This window comes from Manduca sexta, chromosome 28 (genome assembly GCF_014839805.1).
Source record: "Manduca sexta isolate Smith_Timp_Sample1 chromosome 28, JHU_Msex_v1.0, whole genome shotgun sequence".
NCBI lineage: Eukaryota > Metazoa > Arthropoda > Insecta > Lepidoptera > Sphingidae > Manduca > Manduca sexta.
The window spans coordinates 6,026,282-6,051,855 of record NC_051142.1 but is presented as its reverse complement, the minus strand read 5'-3'; the positions used below and the strand labels follow the sequence as shown (position 1 = coordinate 6,051,855).

Genomic DNA, 25,574 nt, shown 5'->3' with positions numbered 1-25,574 from the left:
CAAACAGAAGTATAAATTCCTTATTAAAAAGAAAGCCACAACAACACATTTCTATATAAAAAAAAATATACATCAAAACTCTTTCCAAAATTAAGTAACTGTCAGTAATATTTCTTGTTCTATTTAATACCAGAAGAATCATGATATAACTTAAATCACTATAAGAAATGATATCGGATACCAAGAAATAAATACATATCACGTAGAGGATGCAAAACAATAAAGCATTCAGTGGATTCACATAATTTATTTTTTGCTTTACAACAAATACGTGACACTGACTATAATTACGAGACCAAATAAATTAAACAATCATTTGACGCTGCTCTAGCTAGATGGGCCTGTCGTTTATTTAATTACTAGCTGTTCCCAAACTTCGTCTGCGTGGACTTAGAACTTGCAAATATTTTCAAATGACAATAATTATGCGATAAGGGGTTTTAATGAAACAAAGCCTATATTCTGCTCCCAATTATACTCAGTCCACCTGTGGAAACTATATAAAAAACATTAGTATTTCTGTGGTGCGCTAACAAACAAAAAGAAACACGGCCAAACAGACAGACAGAAAATAAATTGTAATAAAAATCGTTGATTTGTTTTCCGTTACTCTTCTTTAGTCACTTCCTATGTTTTTTTATTACTTTTCTTTCAATGTAGGTACGGAAACACCGGATTCTGATTTTTTACTATAGTATAACGGTATATAATAAGCAAAGTATAATCTATCTAGATTATATTCTATTTCTCGTTTTTATATCCATCCCATGGTTGTCTGGAAGACATTGCCTAGAGCGATAAGACCGCCATTTGTACATGTGCCTTTTGTCTCTCTTTTCTTCTTTGCATCGTTTTTTTTGTGTGTATTTTGTACAATAAAGAGAAATAAATAAATATATTATGCTTATTATATACACACATATGACTTTTATCCCCGGAGGTGTAGGCAGAGGCGCAACTAATGCATCCTTTATCCGCCGTGTATATTCCGTCCCATGATGTGATAGGCGGTGAGCCTATAGCCATATTGGGTACAAATTTTACCTTCCAGGCTGATACAGAGTAGAAAAACTCAATATCATTGTCCGACCCGGGTATCGAACCCGAGATCTCATGCAACAGTGTAGTACCATGACACAGCTATACCACCGAGGCAATCACCGACCATTATGCTCATTGTGTTTTTCACATTTTGCCGCAAACAGTTCCAATAATAGGTTTAGGAATTAATAATAAACTATATTTATTAATTTGCATAATATATTGTTTACAAATAATTATTTATTTTTACACTAAACAGTAAAGACAGCGTAAGAATAATTTGATCTAAATTAATCTCCCTACCTATCCTAGGTTGTTAAAGCTCGATGGTAATTACGAGTATGTAAATTGATATCAGCCAGCAATTGTTATAAAAACATTTCTAAAGTATTTATTTTTAGATACAGTGCATTAATATTATATACACACCTTTCTACATAACATGCAAATTACCTATATGAAGTTGGTCTTTTTTACTCCTTAATTTTATATTATTCTTATATAAGTCATTTAATAATAAATAACATGAAGACCACGTAAGATTGAATACTTTTGTCTTTACTTGGAGTACGTTATAGTGTCATAAAACACAGACTCATATTTTACATTTATAGTAGGTAGGTGATAATTTTAGGAAATTTATTTACATTGTATACAAATTCTAATATACAGTCATAGAAACACGTAAAAAAAATAACTTTTATATTTTACCAATTTCTGTAATTTGAAGTAACTTAAAGAAATATTTAACTGTCCCCGTGTAATTATGAGTTTTCTATTGTAGTTAATCATAGAACAAAATAAGTAAGTATAAATTCGAGTGATTTAAAAGTAATCTAATATATAATGATGTTATGCTGAGATCATTCTATGTGCAGGTCTAAATCTTATATGAACAATTATCTAGGTAACAATTTAATGGGTACCTAAAGGTACAAACGACAATGCATTATTTAACCTAATTTTGGCTTTTAAATGTAAATAGCTACATTTTTATAGCGACACTATTTACAAGGCAATAAAATTGCCTTAACTTTACTAACGATCGTCTCAAAATTCGTAGGTAATGAAAACACAGTCGTGACACAACTAAAATCTAAGGGGAATGTCCAAGAATAACTTCATGCGCTCGCCGATGTCGGTGACGGAGCGCTCGTCGAGCTGTTAGCTATCGTCGACGGTAATATCATCATCAGCGTCGTCCTCGTCCAGCGGCTGGCTGGTGAGCGCGGCCCAGAGCGGCGAGCGGGCGCCGAGCTGCGCCGAGCCCCGCCGCTAGCTGTCCCGCGCGCACATCGTCGCTGCCGCCGCTGTGCCCACTGCTCCGACCGCCCCAAACAATATGGCGCCCACTTCACGATCTGGTGTTATTTCCACCTGCAACACATATAACACCTGGGTACCTGGGTATACTCTAGCTTATGGGCAGTTAAATTATGACGCCATTCATTAACGCCTTATATTCATAGAAACTTATTACGCAAAACGGCCGCCATCTTTTATGGCCGTAATATTGCTACATGAATTCAGCACGGGGCGTCGTTAAAATAGTTTTATGAGAAACTGTATCATGGATCGCTCCACATTTTGCAAGTTGTTAATAAAACCACTATGACGGATCACTGTTATTTAATTTGATATCTTAAACATAAACTTAAAGAACTACATTATTGTGGCTGCTCGCCGGCAGCCCGTGACAGGAAGAAGGAAGTGGAGGCGTGTTGCCACAAAAACAAATTAAATTACATATTAACAAATGTTACCCTAAACAAATATAAATGTACCCATTCAACATGCCTCCTTACATTTATATTTTAACTAAATCATATCATACACTACTCATATCAAGTATTTTAAATTAAAACAATAGCTCTATAAACATTACCTTCAGTATAACATATTAATTGTAACTTATTTTTTTTTTTTTTTTATATTACAATTATCATCTTTTAATTAAACAATTTAAACCAATATTTATCTCAACATAATATCCATCTGAAAGATAAATTACTTTTACAACAACTTTAACATATCTCTAAATTTATTAAATTTATTACTTCCCAATGGTTTTGTTAAAATGTCAGCTATATTTTGATCAGATGCAATTTTTATAACATCAATTAAACCAATTTTAACACTTTCATGAACAAAATGATAATGAACTTCAATATGTTTTGAATTTTTGTGAAATTTCCGTATTTAGCAATAATTTGAGCTCCAATATTATCTTCATATATTTTTACAGGTTTACAATCTTTCTGACAAATCTCATTAATTAAACAAACTATAAATTTAATTTCAGTAACAGCTTCTGACAGCGCAATGTATTCAGCAAATGTAGATGACTTTGTTACACAATTTTGTTTCTTTGATTTCCAAAATATTACATTCCCAAAGTCTAATTACAAATCCTGTTGTTGATTTCCTACTGACAATATCTCCTGCAAAATCTGCATCTACATAACAATCTAACATATCAGAATTTATATTCATGTTATAAATTAATTTTATATGTTTTGTTAAGTAAAGATATTTAAGTACTCATAAAGCATATTTAAAATGTGTCTCATTATAACAATTTTGGAATCTACTCAAATAATTAACACTGAACGATATATCTGGTCTTGTACCTGAACTAATATATAAAAGTGCTCCAATTAAATTTCTATATTTTACATTCTCATTTATATTACAGTTTTCTAGTTTAAGATTTACTTCCATTGGTGTAGTATATAACTTTGTATTTATTATATTATAACGCTTAGCTAATGATTCTATATATGATTCCTGACTCAGTGTCATGGTCTTATTCTTTTTATAATCATAATCAATATGTATTCCAATGTATTCTTTAACTTTACCCATATCCTTCATAGTAAATTTACTTAACAGTTTGTTTTTAATATTACTCATTACCTTTTCATCTTTACAACATATTAACAAATCATCAACATATAACAAAATGTATACACTCACATTAGTATCCAATTTAAAATATAAACAAAAGTCATATTTACTTCTCTGAAATCCAAGACTAGTTAAAACTTATTGACACATTCATACCAAGCCCGAGGGCTTTCTTTTAAACCATATAATGTTTTATTTAATTTATAAACTCTATCAGTGCCATCATCATAACCAATTGGCTGGTTTACATAAACTTCAGATAAAATTTTACCATTTAAAAAAGCAGTTTCAACATCCATCTGATGTATATTAAGATTATTTTGACAACAATAAGACAATAACAATTTTAAAGTTTGCATTTTAGCAACGGGTGAATATATATCATCAATAAAATCTTTTTGTTGAAAACCTCTTACTACTAACCTAGCTTTAAATTTATTTTCGGCTTTCTTTCTGTATATCCATTTCACATCTAAAGGCTGTTTGTCTGCTGGTTTACTTACAAGTCTCCAGGTCTCATTTTTTGCCAAACTGTTCATCTCACGATTCATAGCCTCAGTCCATTCTTTTGCTTCATCGCTAGTTATTGCCTCCTGAAAATTATCTGGAATCATAGCATCACAATAGTTAACAGTTATACAATAATAACCAAATTCTTCATCAAACCGAGTTGGTGGCTTGATTTTACGCCGATTTCTTGTTTCAATTACTTTATTATCATCATAACTTTCATTTGTTTCAGCATTCAAATCTTCATTAATTTTCTCATTATTTTCTTCTGCATTAGTCTCTTTCTTCTCTTCTATAATTTTCTCTTCCAATTTATTCGGCTGGCTATTACTTTTATCATTTTTCTCTTCTCTATTATCATCGAGACCAATACACATTACATCATCTTCAATTATATCACAATGTCTTGCTACAACTATTCTATTGTTTATTAATACTCTATATCCAACATCTGTATAGCCCATTAGTATGCCAAGCTCGGCTTTCCTGTCCCATTTACATTTTCTCTTTTCCTCTGGTGTTCTAACAAATACTTTACTTCCATATATCCTTAAATTTTCAATGCTTGGCCTTTGTTTGAAAAATATCTCATAAGGCGTCTTCCTTTCTATAGTGCCATTTGTTAATGTTCTATTCTTTAAATAAGCTGCGGCCATAACCACTTCAGGCCAAAATCTTTTATGCACTTTTGCCTCTGCCAAAAGACATCTTGACATATCCATTATTGATCTATTGAACCTCTCTGCTGTGCCATTTAATTCATGCACATATGGCGGACAAGATTTAATCATAATTCCCTTTGATCTTGCAAAGTCAAACACTCTTTTATTAATGTATTCCTTTCCATTATCACATCTCAATTCTTTAATATTTTTCCCAGTTAAATTTTGTATCTCATTAACATACTGCATTAAACAATTATATACTTTATCTTTTGACGGAATACAATAAACTTTTGCCAACTTACTATAGTCATCTATAAAACTTAAGAAATATTTTTCACCATTAAAACCTGTAGTTCTGTGTGGCCCATTTAAATCTGTGTGTACAATTTCTAATATATCCTGTGCTCGTTTTCTATTATTTTTAAATGGCAAGTTATGCATTTTATTTTCAATACATATAGCACATTTCATGTACTTACATTCAATCTCCTTTGGTAATCCTTTCAATAATTCACTTGTACACATAGTATTCAAATTGTTAAAGTTTATATGACCAAGCATCCTATGTAATTTCTCCTTCACTGTCATACTTGATTTCTTCACTAAATTAGCATGTAATGTACTTGCATTTATATAACCTTTTAATTTATACAGTCTATCTTCTTTCACTGCTATAGCTATAATAGTTCCATAGACGTTATATATTTTTGATTGTCGTCCCCTGGAAACAATTTTATGATTGTCTGTAATCTTTGAATAGCTCAATAAATTTGCTTTCACCTCTTTGACATAGAAAACATTGTTCAAAACAACTTCAGACTTTTTTCATAGACCATAAAATAAGTTTGTATTTTTCCGACCTTTGTAGCTTCTAATATTCTTCCATCACCAACTTTTACTTTAATAGGTTGTTGTAATATTTCACATGAATGATAGTACTCATCAGTATTAATTATATGATCTGTACAACCACTATCTAATAACCAAGTTAAGTGGCCAGACTGCTCAATATTATATATTTTACTTGAAGTTGAAACATTATTATTCTCAATAGTTGCAAGGAAATTATTACCACCACTCTCATTACTGGATTTATTATTATAAGTTCTTCCTCTAATATTTCTTGAATTATAATATGATCCACGTTGATGTCCACAATTATTATTAAATCTAATAAATCCATTTCCTCTACCACTGTTAACATTTCTGTGTCGACAATCTCTTTGCATGTGGCCAGGTTTTCCACAGGTAAAACATTTAAAGTTTTTATTAGGTGATGCAGAACTACTAGTGTGAGCTTTAAAAACATTTGAGTTGTCGCGTGATGGTTCATTACATTTTTCAGGTTCTTTATCCAATGATTTTAACATAATTTTACTTCTCTCCAAATAATCTACAGTTCTGTCTTTTTCTGGTAAAACGTCTATTAGATCTCCAATATGACTGTAATTACGAGGTAAGGCCTTTAACATATAATTTAATTTTTCTTGTTCACTTACCGTCGCGCCGGCTTGTTTTAACTGATTTATTGATTTCTCAAAGTCGTCAAAAATACACTTACTTGCGAATAGTTCGATAATTTTATTGCTTCTACATTGTTGCGACATATAATCTGTAGTGCCGATGATTTCTGCAGGTACATTTCATCAAATTTTGCCAATATTTTGCATGCGGAATCTAAGTCGCATATATATTCGAGTTGCTTGTTGCTTATTGCACTATAAATGTAGTTCGTTGCCTGGATATCCATCTCTTCCCACTTTGCAACATCATCCGAATCATTTTTGATTCGTATGGCAGCTTCTTTACATTTCTTAAATTTCAAAAACTTAAGTATACGTATTTTCCAGCTACTATAATCCGATCCGTCGAATATTGGAATAACTGCGTCATTGCATTTAGTAAACGCCATTTTTGCTTATTGCATATATAGCACGTTTCCACTTTATTTGCGAAAATATCTTCTTTTCTTCTTTGTATTTGCAGGCAACCACGCTCTGCTACCATGTTAATAAAACCACTATGACGGATCACTGTTATTTAATTTGATATCTTAAACATAAACTTAAAGAACTACATTATTGTGGCTGCTCGCCGGCAGCCCGTGACAGGAAGAAGGAAGTGGAGGCGTGTTGCCACAAAAACAAATTAAATTACATATTAACAAATGTTACCCTAAACAAATATAAATGTACCCATTCAACACAAGTAAACGTTAATAAGTCACTGAGAATGAGTGTCCGAGATATTTAATCGAATATAATCCTACAACTCACACTAGCATCCCAAAAAGGTGTGGCGTAACTGTTTTATGGGGTAGAGCCAATCACCATATCCGACACAATATTCTGTCCAGGGCAGTACACGCGTTTTTGGAATGAAAAACGCACACTTCATTTTATTATCTGATCTGGGATTTGAACTCATTGTGATGCTCAAGCTACATTTGTTAAGAATTTTCACATTAGTAATTTTTGGATAAAATGGCTTTTTGGAGATATGCTTGATAAATCAGCGCAGTCACATTGCAATGGAAGGAAATATTAGGATTCGAAAAAAACATATCTTTCATTATATTCATATTGTCTTCCATTACATTAGTCCTTTTTTTCGAAAAAAATAAGTAACGAGGTTTTTAATTTATATAATCCGTAGATTTAATCTGATAACTATTCAACTAGGTGAAGGTATATAAAAATAAAGAAAAAAATTAATACATTTGAATATTACCTCCCTTTACATGAAAATCTCTTCCGATTTACATGTTTTAAATGGCACAAATAAACAAAATATTATATTTATCACTCGTGGAGTTGAGTAGCTAAAAATCAAAACATGATAGTCATTAGGAAAGTTAGTAACTTACTTGTGATAAAGTGGTTTGTTCTGGGTCGGATCGTTCCTCCAGAACGGTGTCAAGTTCGAGAATCGGAGGGGCACGCGGTGACCGCACCAGGCTCACAGCCCGGGGTTTGCTCTTAACCGGAGACAACCGCACTACAGATAACTCGCCGCGGTCTAGCTCGCAGTTTCGCCTTCTCGCTCGTTCCCTTACATAAAAGTGGAAAATAAATATTCCCAACTCATGTTTTTTTTTATTACCTTTCGTGCGGGTTAATAACTGATTAGTGCTCGCAGAGATTAGCATTGTTTCACGTCTCGGTGTTAAATACCGTAGCACTGCCAATCCCGTCTTAAAGAAGTTGCAGTGGCGGGTTGGGGGCGGGATGGTCTTGTTAAGGAAATTCTTTAAATTGTAGATAGCTACTCGGCTACTGTTGTCCTCTATCAGGGAAATAGAGATATCTATCAATTTATAGAACATAATTTATCTAAATAAAATACAAAAACTTTTACAGAAATCAGGTCAATAAAAGGAGCCTGACAATGTATGGAATCCCCAGAAATCCGTAAAATGGAGCATTATTTTGTTCGCGGTACCCTCTCTAGTATTTTGGCCCCTTTCTATCGATTTCTTTTAAATAAACTGTGATTAGAGGCGCAGTTAATGCGAACCGATGTTCCTTCATTACCGATGTTCTTACTTAGGTAAATTGTTACTACAGTATCCCTTTCCTAATAGAATTAAGCGGACTAGAGTGAGCATTCATAGGTACATGTATTCATTGATTTTGAATCGGTAAGAAAGTTAGGAAGTTGTTATAAGTTATCTTTGCCAATTTATAAAATAAGCTGTTTGCGAGTCACTGAGTTGAATTTATTTGAAGCTATTTAAAAGTTACGCTCCGTAACGTAGGTAAGTACCATTGTTGCCGAGGTACGTGCGTTGTATATAAACAGATTATAATTGTTTATGTCTGAAATTCACGAAATAATCACCTAGACACACTGTACGTATGTACTCAAATGATGTAGCGAATGCTTGCTCTTTCTGTCAACCCTCTTTAGGTTAGTTATGAAAGGGAATAATTTGATGTTAGACGCTACTATTTGTAAGATGAATATCAAACTGTAATTTGTGTTAACCAAAAGTGATCGATCTTGGTTTCTTACTTGAGTATTGTTTTGACTTTGACTTATAAATCAACATAAATAGGTAGCACATCTTTTTGTTAGAACGAATAAATGATTTGATTAATAGTTGAATAAATATTATAACATTTTGTTGCAATTATTATTATTTCCGTAGTTTTAAAGCATGTATTGCATGCTTGGCTTTAGACGAAATTGATAACTTAATTTAGCTGATATTTTTCTCTTGGTTAGTCATAATATATATTCCATGGAGAAATTTTACTTTTTTTGAATATTATTCTGAGTGATTTTACTGAGTATGTTTTTTACTTATAGTTTAGTGAAGTAACGTGCAGAAAGTTATTGGTCTATCTTCCTATTTCATAAAACGACCTTAATCCATTTGATTGCGTTTAGAATTCTCTGAATAGCACGATCCAGGCAACAAGTTTTTATTAGCACGGTGGTTCTAAAATATTCTCAAACAGGCCATTTATCGGGATGACCCATTTTTCGCTGTAATATATTTTGGTGCGAACCGTGGTGAACCCATTGTCGAGGCGGGAATAAATTACTTGTTCGCGTGCTTGGTATTTCCGTATTCTGCGCTCAAGTTTGGTGGGCAATTCAAATGTAAGTGATAATGAGTTTTTAGATACGTTAAAGTCTATAATTTGTTTATAGTTTCTTCGGTGGTATAGACTAATATTATTAATGACTTCTTATATTTACGCGAATGTTAGATACCGTAATAAAACTTTTTTTCGTTTTTATCGCGGCTTTTATATTATAATTTTCTCCCTATGTTTCGAAGATTTTACAGCTTTCAAGTTCACGAGGCAGACTGATGTGTTGGTTGTCCAAACAGTCAAAGATACCAAATTATCTATTTACATTTTACAATTATACAAATAAAAAAAAAATACAATAATTTAATTCGAAATATTATTAGTAATTTAATAGTAAACATTTAGGCTGTCATCATTTTGAGGCTATCATATTCTTGAATAATTGTAAAAGCGTTAATGATAATTATTCAGTATGTGTTATATCTATTAAAAGATAGAGCTAATAAAATGTTGTTATTCTTCTTCGTGATAATAGAATCATGTTCACCAATAATATATTTGTATATCAGTCAAGCTTCCAGTAAACTTAGTGTCTGTAACAGATTTGCATCTATATTTACACAGCAAAGAAGTATTCCCGAATCCCGTAGGTACTACATTAAATATTTACTGTTAGTTCCTCCGTTCGGCGAATTTGCTAGAACAGTTTGTAGGCATACCGGTCTCTGAAATTTACAACAAGTAAGTTTTTTTTGTATTTGTTGAATGAACAAGTACAAACTTAATACTATGTTTTGTAAACACTTTGAGGTAACTACGTAGGTATACATATATGATTAGAGTGATTGTAATGAGAAGCTACAGACGAGTTAAGATTTATTTGATTAGTTTGATTATGTTTTATTTAATTATAGTTGAGTATTTACTCATCTCTTATGCTGTGACTGTCGTGATAATATAATGTATTTAAGACTTGTTTAACTTTTCATGAATATACACATTTTTGCTTATTTGTTAATAAAAATACTTCATCATCATCAGCCACATGTAGTCCATAGCTGAACAGAGAACACTCCAGAAGAGTTTGTCCACTGCGGAAGATTTCCAGACGGACCTGTCGAAAGCGGCCTGCATCCAACGTGTTCCTGCGACCTGTATTAAGTGGTCCGTCCACTTAAAAATACTTACCTATCGAAATTTTCTCATTAACTAATGTCTCGTCGGAGCTAGCAAGTCAACGAGTGGTACTGAACCGAAAAGGCTTCTTAATATTCCTAGGTAATCAAGTGTGTTATTTTAGATTAATTACGGAATAAAATCAAAAACTTTCTCACCCTCACACCCACCATTACAACTCCTGTAAGCCAGGATCAGCAGTGGCGCGCACCTATGTCACCGAGCGGTGAAGCTTGGCGAGTCTCAGGGAACACTAATTTGTCAAAATAAAATCAGGCGAGCAAAGTACTTATTCTATGTATTAAACCTGTTCGGTTCATTTTGTAACAAAAACAGAATATTGCATGACCTCGATTAATTAATAATTGTGAGGCTTGTGTATGCATTTCTATCGCAATCTATTAAATGGCGCTTTGTTTTACGTTTAGTTCTGTAAATACTTATATTGTTTCGTGTCCATAAGCTGTAGGTATCTAATTATATACTTATAGATACAGAGTTTATACGGAATAAACACGGTTATATTTACTAGTGTTTGAGAGGTTATTTTTCATTAATTAGGTCACCGCTGTATATTTTTGTGTGATTCCCTAGGGAAACTAGAGAAGCTGAAACAGCGCATTAATGGAACTAAAGACTTAGGTACTGCCAATTGATTTTGTATAAGTATATGTAGTATGTTAGTTCTTAGGTATAGATATTTTTAAGCTATTTTTGAGCTGATCTTTATTATAATTGGTTTAATTCATGCCTGTAAAATCTAACAGACATACTATTATAATATGTTTTCTTCTTTATAATATTGATTACTGATATAGATGCGTAATCCCAAGACGTTAATCTGTCAATAATGTCTATAGATACATCGTAATTTTCCTCGTACATACTCGTCTATTCATCTAGTATAATCTATAAGGCTAGGAAGCGATCGGTCGTATGATAAAGGCTATTCATTGCAAACCCGCACGGCTGTAGTTGAACAAACGATCCAAGCTTTGTCGGTACCTTGCTAACTTCGCCCTCCGTCGTAGACAGCATATAACTGTTAACGCCAACAATGGAAACCCAAATATACACGACACAATAGGCACCACGATGGACTCCGGGGTTACTGAAACAATAATAACTTTAATACATAGTTTGTATGTTAAAAATATTAAAATGAAACGGTAACCATGATACTAAAGATCGATATTCGATCTGTTTTATTTTTCTATTTCCTGAATCGACTTGTGTTATGAGCTATTTAATTTTCTACGTCATTAATACATTTAATTTAAATTAATTTATTTATAACTAGCTTTTGCCCGCGGTTTTGCCCGCGTGAAGGAGGTTTCTGGGCTAAAAGTCCCGCATTATATTTTCCTGGGATAGAGTGTAGCCTATAAGCTTCCCAGGGTCTTAATCTATCTCCATACCTAAAAATCCGTTCAATAGAATGTGAGAAAATGGTTAATATACAGACAGACAGAAAATGGGACTTTGTTTTATAATATGTATAGGTAGGGTAGGTGCAGCCAGGGCTCCCAGTTATAGCCGAATGATCCGCCCCATGATGTGATAGGGGGCGAGCCTATTGCTATATGTGACGCTTTTGGAGACTTCGGCTCGATGCAGAAACAGCAAATATCATTTTTCCGGTTTTGAACCCAAGTTACTGCGTCATACCCCGCACGCATTACAAGTACATAAGAAGTTTTAATTCTTGATATGAAATAACAATGTACTCGTATATTTAAATTAAGAGGGTCGAAACTATGCAGACAAATATGATGTCTGGGTGTAACAAAGGTGACGAAATTAAATTGCTATAAATGACAATTAAAAATTCCACTACACATAGTTACAAACTGTAATTTAGAACTACTGTATAGTCAAACAATGACGGTATTACGTGAATAGAACGCAATACATTTGCATAGGACAAAGAAAAACAATAATAATTTGCTGTTCAACTGGAAGCGAGTAAGTCGACTTGACTAGTAAGTCGAGTGACTAAATTTGTTACTGACACCGAGCAAAGCAGGCTGTTTCAGTCTGAACTTCGAGAAAACTTCATGAAATACCTATAAATATTACAATGATTTAATGCATTTTGTCAGGGAGTTATTGACTTGGTGATATAATTTTAACGATAATGTAAGAAAAAATCCTGTATAAACAAATGCAGCAAAGTTACATATTATGTATTTTACAAGAGCTTTTATATAACTATTACAGAGTGCACTAGCTCTTGGTATGACGCTAATCTGAACCAACTTGTTTATAAAATATATTTTTTACCGAACATCTACTGATTGGGAGTCTATTTACCAAACAAGTTTGTGGTGTAACGCTTTAAGCGGAATTGGAACTTTGCCCCGGAAGCAGATTAAACGTCGACGTATCGCGCAAAGTTGCAAATTAGTGTTTTTGCGTGCGTTCCAGTGTTTATTGCCGTGAGTTCCGCCACTATTCTGTGTCACCTCTCTATGAGGCTAGGGCTACACTTACGTCTAATAGAATACATTATTGTATGAATTGATACAAAGCGTATGTGAAGATAAGTCTGATGGCAATCATTTTGGAAGGACAATCATTATTAGGTCTCATTGTAAACACACTAGTCACTGAATATTATGACAGTATTCCTTATTTATTGAGATAATTGACCAACTAGATATTATAGGTAAAAGTTTAACATAAAATCAATAAGAAATGTCATAACACAAACATCACCAAGTTATAGCCAGAAGAGTTATTACAAAACAAACGTTATAATGTTGTTAAGGTAAATAGTAACTTTGACTGTTACTGTCAATAAAAAAAACGGCTGCTAGTGTGGCCGTAACGAGAACGAACAAGTCGCGAGCCGCGTCGCACAATGTGCTGTATCTAGCCGAGTGAGCCCATAGTCTTATGAATAATTTTCACGGTACACTTTGCCCTAGTTTCACAACATGTATGTGTTCATTTGCTTCGCCTGACTAGGTCACAGCTCACAATGGAGAGCCAAAGAATAGAGGCATAAGGGGGCAGTTGGAACTGGAAACGTTGTTCAACAGCTTTAATGTAGAAACGAATTAACAAGTCATTTTGTAAGGAGGTACGCTTGGTCGCACCAACTGTTTGAGCATTTAACTTGAGAATGATTATTATAATCACTGTTAACTTTTATTTTGTGGGAAAGATTATATAAATAGAAAGAAATGCTAACAATAATCTCACAAATACCTAGGAAAAGTAGACATTTTATTTGTTTAATATTTAAGTACCGTCAAAAAGATAATATTCAATGTACATACCGGTAGGGTATATAATGATGGGTGTAGGCCGTTTATTGCCATTGGCGTGTTTAGCCGGACCCACGTTGCTGGCTGTAGTGGCGGTTGGCGTACTGCTCGTTAACAACCGTTCTACCAACCTCACAGGATTCGACGTTGTGGAATGCTTCATTCTGTGTTCCTGTATGAAAAAACAATCTTTGGTCTTAAGTAAAACCTGCCACTTCTTAATAAGTATTAAGAAGTGGCAGGTGGTTGTAAGAACTTTGGACTAAAATTACGTTAAATTACAAGAAGGTAAAATAGGTACAAGCAGTTATAAGTTCGTATTTTACATGTCTTCTAGACTGCCTTCAACTACAGACACTAATTCCAAATTATGGGCACGCCGCAACTGCTACCATTAGGGATCAGTTTTTATTGCCTTGGTAGGCAAACAAGCAAGCGGGCCGTCAGATGAGAAGCGGCACCGTCGCGTCGCCCCGCAGCCGGCACAGCTAAGCCGTTGCCTGCCGAGAGGTGAACACTCTTTTAAGACTCATTTAAAAGAGGACAGGTCATAGCGCAGTTTGCACGAGCCAAGTACAAAAGTCAGTAGCAGTCTAATCCGTATTCTTCTGTCATCTGACTTCGAAGGTATGATCGAGAAAATCCAGGTTTCTATCAAGGCCTACCATCCGCGTTTTTGGTATTTTTTTGTGCTTTAGTGCAGCAATTAAAATTTTTATTTATCTTTTGGTTACTTATTTTATTATAAAATTTTATAATATGTAGTAACAAGTTTAATTTATAATAATAATGTTGCAGTTTAATCAAGGTTTTGTTTATATTTTTCCATGAAAGGATTCTGTTGCCTTAGTATATTATTTCATGATTTTACGGTATAAAGTAGGTATTTAGGGTACTATAATATCGGAGTATACCCTTAAATATAGCTAAGTAATGCATTTATTATGAAGATAGTCGGGTACTCAATGCGATTTACCTTTGGGACAGTCTCAGTAATGACCTTAGAAGATACATTTTTAAAAATATTTCTTCGTAATCATAGTCGTTATTTATAAAGAACTCGTGTGCAGTTTTATGTTGTTTAAGTTAAGCATTTTGGTTTAATAAAAATAATTAAACAAATATTTAGGTATAACGTAATCGGATCGTTTGTAATAGATAAAAAAGTTAAACCGTAAAACTTTAGCTAGGTATATATAGTTTATTTAAATTGTAATAAACGATGATTCATTATAATTTGTTGTTACTCTCGTAAACCACCCTTAAGCCTATTGTTATGGACCGCTGTGCCGTTGTGAACCAGTGTTCTCTGAGTAATGTGTTTATGAATTATTGAAAGCCCTTAATAGCCCGTGATTTATCGTCGTCATTAATATTTCGACAAGTTCTTTTATTGTTTTGTTCTTTTTTGGTTTGGTTACGAGTTCATATAATAATTTGTGTACTTGTATTGAAACTCTTAAAACCTTTGCTATTTTTGCACGCTTCTCACGCCAGAGCTTTTTACGGTCAGATAGATTGCCGTATGCTCGTATTCGCTTTCCTCTTTGATATCCCTTTTTTCAAAGTTCTACAGCATATCTATGATGTCCTGGTATTGAAGACTGGGGGCGTTTAAAAGATATTAAACAGTATAGTTAGTTATTTAAACCAGACATCAGGACAGGACAGGACAGAAATTTGACTTCCAAAAGATATTATGCGTTAGTAATCAATTATTGTCTTATTTGAATGTCAGTGTGACCGGATGTCACCGCGTCTTAATAAATTAATACTAAAATAACATATTAGCTCAAAATGTGTTAATATGTGTATAAAAACGTGCAAATTACAATATGGAAAAATATGAAGTATTTTACATTGGTGTTCTGCTATTTCGCGGTAGATTGAGTTATCATCGCATGACAAAAAAAATTATATGACTAGCTTCTCAATATCCGCTCTAAATTATCTTAGAATTCTTCGGGACGATTGCAACTTTCTCGTTTTGTTAAGCAAACAAACTTGCATGGACCAACTGGTCATCTAATGTTATATTGTATGTAATTATATACACAAACACTTACAGTAACCGGAATGTCCACCGCCTTAAATGAAGAAATAGGATTAAAAAAAAGGGGTGACAAACCTTTAGGAATCTTCCTAATTTTCCGAAACAACAATAAACTGTTACTTTACGTTAGTTTTCTGTGGGACACCGGTACCACTGTTGTCAACACAGCCTTTTTATACTGTAGACTAATATATCTGTAGCCGAAAAATGTCCACAGCGTACCCGTACAATTTGAAATTCACAAAATGCAATGTTTAAATATTCGTATTCGCAGAAATAACTGTCTGATTTAGTTTCGTAGCTTACAGGAGCATTTCATTTGGCGGTGACAGGCTTAAAGTTTTAACAACGTTTGTTGTTGATCGAATTCAGAGCCATGGAGCTTCAAGGGTTGTTGTGTCGGAATTGGCAGACAGGACTATTATAAGGCATCATATTTTATTGACCAAAATAATATATCTTTCTTTAGCGAATAATATTACTGTAATGAGTCGTGTTAAAAATAATTATCTTTTGTTATTTTATATTTTAATGTTAAACAGAAATATCTTACGTAAGATGTATGTTGTCCAGGTTTGCGGCCACTAGTGCCACGGGTTAATAAATAATATTCATGTTATGAGAATATATTAGTGCGACTTACGAAGAGTAACTATAAACCCAACTTGATATAAAAGGTAAGAATAAAACTTTGGAAGAATCAAGTGTCAAAACCTATCGATCTTCGAAATGTCAAAAATTCATCCATAAATAGATACAGCAGTGTTTATGTAGCGGTTAAAATATAGAACCAGTATCGTAGTAATAAGTTCTTTACGCGCTTTGTTTTCTTTACTGAAACTAAATTATAAAGAAGACTTTTCATATTAAATACCGCATTGGTCTTTACCAACAACGAAAAATGCATAGAACTAAAGAGATCTATCTGAAAAAATATGTTATGGTTTTGTTGAAAATCGGCTAGTACAAGCAAATTGCTACGAGATTTGTACGAGAATCATTTATTATTGAAAAAGATTAATTTCACATGAATAACTAAACATTTTAACTCTGTACGCAAGCTCACTCTTAATCGACTTACTAGATATTATATTCACCAAAGTTTTCGTTACGCATTTTACTTACGTGTGAATTTTTAAACACAGACCTCTTTTTACGCCCCAATTTCATTTAAACGTTATGATGTATTTTGTGCCGCTTTTCTCTCGCCTTAAGAGATTGTGTTGGAAATCATAATGCGCAACAGTATAGAATAGGTATCGTAACAATACTGTGTAATACGTTTTAGAAAATTAGACAAACAACATTAATGTTGTGGACATCTGTTATTGATGCGTGTATTGGTCAATTAGTGTAAGTGCAGTGTATTGAACCTTTATGTGTTGTTGACATCAACATCAAGTTGTACAAACCTACCTTTAAAATAAATAAACAACTTGAAAAGGTAGGACTTAAATATTAGTAATTAGAAATGCAGTAATTTTGAGGTCGTGTTAGAAATTAATGTTATTAAGTTAACAATGACCTAGCGCTGAATTACACGGATTTCGACTGGTAATTAACATTGGTTGACTGCATTTAACAAACAATCATGTCAGGAAATCCGAAACGCCAACATTAATTATCCCATTGATTCATACTGTCGTAGGTGTATGGATGGCTATGTGCTCAATTTTATCCTCGTGTTTTCAATTAAATAAGTACCAATCAATTTGTAGAGTTGCCACTTATATTCGAAACTTCGTCTATGCAACGTTAAATTAATTGAAATTTGGAACGGTGACAAAAGATCTTAAGGGCTGTTGAACTGCTTCAACTGTTTAAGATGTATATAAGTATGATTAAATTTTATTGAAGAGTGAAACGATAATTGAATTGTATTATTTTAGTTACCAGATTTTTAGCAACATCAACATACTTTGAGATTCCATCACGCCTCAGTCTTTTCTATTATTTTTTATTAATTTCTTTTAATTTAGTTGTTTAATTTAAGTAATTAAAAAATACAGTTCCTATAGTAATTGTATTGACACGAGCCCTCGTGTTATTTAGGGTGTCTGATTTTTATACAAAATGTCGTGTAGTTCAGCAGACTGGTACTTAGCGGCACGACTTCCCATAAATATTAGCCACACCATCCAGATTTGGAAAACTCAATGACACTACACGACATTACACTAAACACAAAAATCTTAGCGCCATCTAAATTTTAATGAAAATGACTAATGGCTATTATAGCGTCACCTTCAAGTTTAATGATAACGCCTTTTAAATTAAGAGAAAAAGGTGCTTGCACCGTACACCAAGCTGTAATATAATAATAATATTAATAATAAAGCTATATACTCACAGCCGTAGTATCTTACTTACCACCTGGTAAAGGAGTTGAGTTATTATAAACTATTAAATGCCATATTTCATTACTGCGATGGGACACATCTCGCGATCTTTATCTGCCAAAATTGGATTTAATATTGTGGAATTTCGGATTCTTATCTCGCTTTCTGATCCCTGAACGTATTTAACTGAGTTTTGTCCCATTTTCATTGCGTTTGCATTTTTTAAGAATTATCTTTTATTGAACGGTAAGAGATGTTTATTTAGAGTATGTTTTATTACCTACTATTTCGTATTTTTATAGTGAAAGAGCAAAACTTTTATGTTTATTTCATACGATAAAAATAAACCGGGCATTTTATGCACTTTTTAAAAGCTTTAAATCAATAACCCTTTTGCGTTTTAGGATTAAATAAGCTTTATTATCGCTGTATTTACGTATTTGATACTAAAATAAATAATTACAAACGTATTAAAATGTACAAAGCGTTTTAAACCATGTACGCTCATTAAATTTAGCATCACAACTTTTCACCGCAACTTACAATAAAGGTAATACATGAATTACCTATGTGTCATAATCAAATAATATGTTTGCAGCAATACGAATTCAAATATGCTTCCTTGCGAAAAAAAAGTAATATTCTATATCTTGAAAACATTACCCGTAAATTATCGTTATAACAATAGTAGCGTCACTAATTACAGCTTACCGACGTCACAGCTTGATATGCACATTAACCAATTACAAATTAATTGACATTCTTGTTTTATAAATCCAACACAAAATTTATTTTACGTTCGTATTTTTTTTTTATATCACGAGAGCGTGGAGTCGGTTCAGGCCATGTGGGGAACAACGCGGGCGCGCGGGAGCTCTCCCGCCGAGACACTGAAACTAGAGCCCGGGATGTTACTGAAATACGGACTCGGCCCGGTGCATTTTCGACCAGCGACCTTACTGCAACGCTTCCCTATTTCATTTTCTAACAAACCGTAAGAATTAATAGGTTTTATATCCAGAAATTATGAGATATCTAACATTTGTTATATATTTTATGCAGGTTTCCGTTTGAGTTCGTTTTAGAGTTATAGAATATCTCTGATGTGTGTATAAAATATTATTTATCTTAACGTAACAACAAAATTTTGCGAGAGGTTTTCTTATTAAGTCGCCACGTTACGCGTCGCGCCGTATGAAAGACAGTGACTATTTGTTTTTCATGTTTAAACAATCCCCAATAGGTATAATTAATTAATTTTCTTTTACTTAAATTATAATTAATTTTAAATTTATAGCCGTTATTGCTTATGCTTATTAGATTCACGTCTCAATGAATACTATTACAATATTCCTCAATTAGGCCCACATAAGGCATAAATACATATTTAATAATATAGAAATAATAAAGTTTTGTGATATTAAAGTTTCGTTTCCGGAAAAGTTGAAGTTTTGTGAAACATTTTGTACGGAAGAGTAAATTGACAAAGTTTTTAAATTATAATTTGGAAAATATTGCTCTTTCGCTGCGTCCATGAGACGGGAGGATGATTTGCTTTTAAGTCGCTTTTAACGGGCCATTAGGCTCGTTTTTCTTGGTTGCTTGAAATTTTAGTCAAATAGCAAGCCGTGCCTGCTGACGCAATGCATCATTCTATTAATGATAATATTTTTTTTTAAATGTTTTTGGCGAAAATCCGATCGTTTTGTTAGGAAACAGTCGATGATTATAAACTTAGATAATAAATCCCTCCCCTGTCTGAGGCGCAAAATTACAAAATAATTTATTCATCTCAAGTTTTCTGGGAGGACTTTTGTTATTATAAATTTATGTGGCATGTCCTTTCCTTCAGTGTTTATATCATTTTTTTTATAGAGCATTCTGTAATATTTTTTGCTTAATTAATATTACTATAGCTACTATATCGTCTTTTGAAAGGCAATTATGTCTAAGTGATTATAATCAGTAAATTTTTGAGGAGAGCAATTTAAAGCTTTGATTTCAATAAGAAAACTCATAACAATTTAACTTTTTACTTTACAGTAAATCGTCGAATGATATTAAAATTGTCCTAGAGCTACAAAACCTAGATCAAACGACGAAGAAAATCTGGCGTTTCGGTATAGGGTAATAGCCGGATAGTTGCGCAACTTTAATAAATTCTCTGTTATTAAAAATATATACATTTTAATGTTGAATTTAAAGTGTAGGGGAGACCTAGAAGGGTTGTGACAGAGGAGAGTTGTGACAAAGACGATTTCTCAGAACCTCCGACCGTTAGGGAACTGGCTAAAGCGCACGATTGCTTCTTTAGAGAAACGCTACTCGATACTGTAAGCGCCAGTGGCGCACGGCCAGCGGTTTCCTAAGTACGACGTCTGCATGGAAAAAAAACTGAAAAGTAAGTTTTATATCAAAATTTTGATTGTATTTATATCGATACATATTATGTTCTGGTGGATTTGCAATTTTTTCTTATATTTAGCGGTTTATGAAGTTTCTAAGCATGGCACTGTATTTTTGTGTTTGGATCTTGTTTCGAAATTAAGCAATATTATTTTGACCAGGTCACGATTTCTGGCACCTAGGAAAGTTGTGACAGCGTGTCACAACTCTCCTAGGCTAAGTTCATTTTCTGATTACCTTGTTTTACATGCTTTTTGCAATGTTTGTTTTCTATTTATATGTATAAATTCGTTTGTTTTAATTAATTCTTACACCCTGCTTTGACTATAAAATATGCGATACTTAAAATTCGTCTTTAAAATGATTTTTTTGTTAGGAACTTGTTTGGGTATGCGGTTTAATGTTGAATGCTGAATTATCTATTTTTTTGTTTTAGAATGCCGTATATTTACACGCAAAGACTGATATGGGCCTCGCTAGTGTCAATATTTATGAATTGGCCTTTGAAGAAGTTGCTAATAAGAGGTCAAAGTCTTTCAAATGCCGCATCCTCTTACAATCTCAACTACATGTCTTTACATAGGTTTATTAAGAAGAAAAAGGCTTTTCAAGAAAATGCAACTGATGTGGCTCCGTCTATGAGTTATATCAGTCATACGTTATTTACAGAAGACGGAGAAAATATATTATGCGATTATTTATTGACATGTGCAGCATCCAATAATGGGCTAAAAAGAAACGGGAAGTATTTAAGTATTTTGCCTTTATGTTGGCACAAAATGAGAAGGCAGTAGAAGTGTAGCTCAGTGCCAGATCAAATGCAAAGTGGGTCCAGTGTCTGAAATGCAGAGGCTGGTCTCACGAAGATTGCACTGGGGGCGAGCTGCGATGTCTGTCATTTATTTATTTTTGCTTATCAGACTAGATTAATATTTTTGACTGAATTTAAAACGACTGATCTCATAAATATGTCATAAATACTTACAAAAGATTTAATGCTTGTTATGTTAATGTTTCATGTTATTGTAGTTCTTATAATTCTGTCAAAAATAAGTAAAGTATTTTTATGAAAAAAAAATGTTTATTTTGTTTATAATACATACAGGGTCATTTTGCCATTGCGAATGAAACCACATACTCGTCTTCATCTTTGCTGACATTGTACCAAAAATCACACATTAATAACTAATATTTTCACGAGTAATCCTGGTTTTAGTTATCTGATTATTTGATCATTTTGTACTTTAATGCGAATATGGCGTGTATGGGGGTGTATTTCTGGCTGGAAGTATGATGTTGCCGCTGCGACGAATTCTCTTAGAGTAGTAGTAGTAGCTTTAGGACGTGTAAAATTGGAATAGCTTTTTATTAATATTTATTTTGTTCGAAACTTATACTTTTTTATTTTACATCTACGGCTCAAGTAACTTACTGTAAAGTGTTATTTCCAAGTAGATGAGTATGTGGTTTCATTTAGTAAAGCGTTGTCAAAATGACCCTGTATGTAAATCTACTTGTCTATCAAATATAATCCAGAAACACAGCTGTCACAACTTACCTTTGTACCTGTCACAACTTACCTCGGTATTAGGAGAGTTGTGACAAAGGGAGTAGTTTCAGTTTTCATGGATTTTCTCAGAAATCATATACCTTTTATTTACTTTAATGACTGTTTTAAAAATGGTAAGGACTGAGCTATGATGAGGCATACAGTTCATAATCGTGGTATATTTCTTTCTTGAGATATGTTCATTTAAGTAAAAATTGTCACAACCTTCCTAGGTCTCCCCTATATTGAAACATTAGTCATTCATCTTCTATATTAACCCGTTTTTTTTAATTTAAAATACATATGTTTGAATAAATCTTGTTTTATTTGACCTCTAGAAAGTGTACCTCATGTAAGGATAGATGCCTCTCTAGGTTTCTTTCAGATAGAAACAAACTTGTATTAATTTGAGTATTCTGTCTTTATTATTTACTATAACCTTTATTAAGTAAGTACCAATCAAAGTTAAATCTATACTATTATATAAAGCTGAAGAGTTTGTTTGTTTGTTTGTTTGTTTGAACGCGCTAATCTCAGGAACTACCGGTCCAAACTGAAAAATTCTTTTTGCGTTGGATAGCCCTTTGTTCGTGGAGTGCTATAGGCTATATATCATCACGCTATACCCAATAGGAGCGGGGCAGTAATGGCTAATCTCAGGAACTACCGGTCCAAACTGAAAAATTCTTTTTGCGTTGGATAGCCCTTTATTCGTGGAGTGCTATAGGCTATATATCATCACGCTATACCCAATAGGAGCGGGGCAGTAATGGCTAATCTCAGGAACTACCGGTCCAAACTCAAAAATTCTTTTTGCGTTGGATAGCCCTTTGTTCGTGGAGAGCTATAGGCTATATATCATCACGCTATATTCAATAGGAGCGGAGCAGTAATGGCTAATCTCAGGAACTACCGATTCAAACTGAAAAAATATTTTTGTGTTGAATAGTCCTTTGTTTGTGGAGTATTCAAAATTATATATCATCACGCTATGACCAATAGGAGCGGAGCAGTAATGGCTAATCTCAGGAACTACCGGTTTCAACTGAAAAATTCGTTTTGTGTTGGATAGCCCTTTATTTTTGGACCGCTATAAGCTATATATCATCACGCTATGACCAATAGGAGCGGAGCAGTAATGGCTAATCTCAGGAACTACCGGTTTGAACTGAAAAATCTTTTTGTGTTGGATAGCCCTTTGTTCCTGGAGTGCTATAGGCTATATATCATCATGCTATAACCAATAGGAGCGGAGCAGTAATGAAACATGTTGCAAAAACGGGTAAAATTACGAGTTTTGAGAGCTTCCGTTGCCTGCGCTGCGTAAACGGTTAAAGTTATGCAACAATGATGTATGACGGGATTGTTTCACTTAAAAAGTTCTAAATAATATAACAAAGTCCCCCGCTGCATCTGTCTGCCTTAACGTGTTAAACTCAAAAACTACCTAACGTATTAAGATGAAATTTGGTATGGAGACAGTTTGAGACCCTGGGAAGAACATAGGCTCCCGGGAAACTACTATTTTTATAACGGAAAACTTTAGCCTGAAAAACTTTATAACGCGGGCGGAGCCGCGAGCAAAAGCTAGTCAAAATTATAAAATTACAACAAAAATAGACTACAAATTGGGTTATTTATTTTTAAGATATGACTATAATAAAATAATCACCATTGGCGTTAGCAGCGATTAATTTAAGTAGATATTCAGTATTCTTTATTTATTGAGATCCTTAATTAAGTACTAATTAAATATTAATCAACATTTAAAAATAGTAAGTATAATCTTTTAAGTTCTAAATCATAAAAATGGAGAACACGTAAATTAAAAATGAAACTTTAACTTTAATAATGGTTTCTTATGTTTACGGGAATGTTTTCTTCCGACGTTTTGAAGACTTCGGAGCCTTCGTGGTCACGGGGCGGACTAAGGTATTGGCCATCCGAAAAGTCAAAGTATATCAGAAATTAGCTATTGACGGTCCAATCTACGCAGCATGAGTTCACAGGGACTTGAAGTCTGGCAGCCCGTCTTTTGGGTTACGATTAAATTAAATGTAGAATAGGATCCCAGGCTTCTTCAAGCTTCCAACCATCTTCTCTATTGAAATTAGGATGTTTTTTTAACGTCAATAGCCTTACGAATTATCCTAGACAGAAATCAGTGTACTTTGGCAAGACTTGTTCAATCGCAGATATATGTTGCCTTGGGTCAACTGCTCGCAAAAGTCGATAGGGCAACTATCCTCTTTGGTACGGATACTTGCCCTTTCAATTTGCGAAATCAATAAAAACTATTTAACAATAAAGAGTAATAAATAGTTACATTTAAATAATTATGCATGCTAAGAAACAAAAAATATAACTGAAATCTTAATAATACAAATATTCAACAGAGATTGCTTACTAATATAATTTCAACGCTCGTCAGAGTTTAGCTGCGGAAGATATTTGCTCATATGGTTAAAATACGTGTGCCTACTTCAACGGCTTATGCGGCACGGAGGCCTGTGCGGGGGGCACTTTCGATTATAATCAACCGCTACCACTATCAACAAGCGTATCATAGTGTATTCGAAACTGAGGCATGTATCCGTTTGTGCCAACTATCCGGCTTTTACCTTATTTGTCGCTTTGATATTATAGCCTTGCAGCGTCGACGTCTACTTTCTGTAATATCAAGTACCTAATTAAAACCACAGTAGTCCTATACACTTGTCTACTTCATATATGCAATGTAAGTATTACAATATATTGTAATTATAATGAATATATGTGTAGCATATTTATTACTAGGTGTTGCTCGCGACTTCGTAAAATATATTTCACACTACAAAAGTCCCTAAAACATTATACAATTAGATTAAAAATTCAATTCTTTCCCATAAGAGCAATTTATGTGGATAAAGAGTATTTATGTATATAGACATGCTCTATTCGTGTGGCAAATTTTATCCGAATCCGTTCGGTTGTTTCTGGGTTTACTTCTAACAAAAATACAAATATCCAAATATTTGACATTGTAAACGGAGTAAGGACGTGTGACATACGATTTCCTACATGTACACTTCAAGGACAATATCAATTCTATTTACTTTATATGCATTTAGCG

At 33.4% G+C, this 25,574-nt stretch overlaps 1 protein-coding gene across 3 annotated transcripts; it reads right to left on the bottom strand.

Moving 5' to 3' along the window:
• Positions 1-1,242: 1,242 nt before the first annotated feature.
• On the bottom strand, positions 1,243-19,405 carry LOC115441868. 3 transcript variants are annotated; one of them, XM_030166781.2, is made up of 5 exons: positions 19,219-19,405; positions 14,128-14,287; positions 11,849-11,954; positions 7,990-8,173; positions 1,243-2,418 (listed from the first exon to the last, which is right to left on the bottom strand). In XM_030166781.2, the coding sequence occupies exons 2-5, from the start codon at positions 14,276-14,278 to the stop codon at positions 2,317-2,319; spliced, it is 543 nt and encodes a 180-aa protein (XP_030022641.2). In that variant the 5' UTR covers positions 14,279-14,287; positions 19,219-19,405; the 3' UTR covers positions 1,243-2,316. The 3 variants fall into 3 exon arrangements, 2 of the variants coding, with proteins under 2 accessions (XP_030022641.2, XP_037300672.1); XR_005113343.1 differs by lacking the exons at positions 7,990-8,173; positions 11,849-11,954; positions 14,128-14,287; positions 19,219-19,405 and adding an exon at positions 4,372-4,458; XM_037444775.1 differs by lacking the exons at positions 11,849-11,954; positions 14,128-14,287; positions 19,219-19,405 and having other exon boundaries at positions 7,990-9,807.
• Between the last annotated feature and the right edge of the window lie 6,169 nt (positions 19,406-25,574).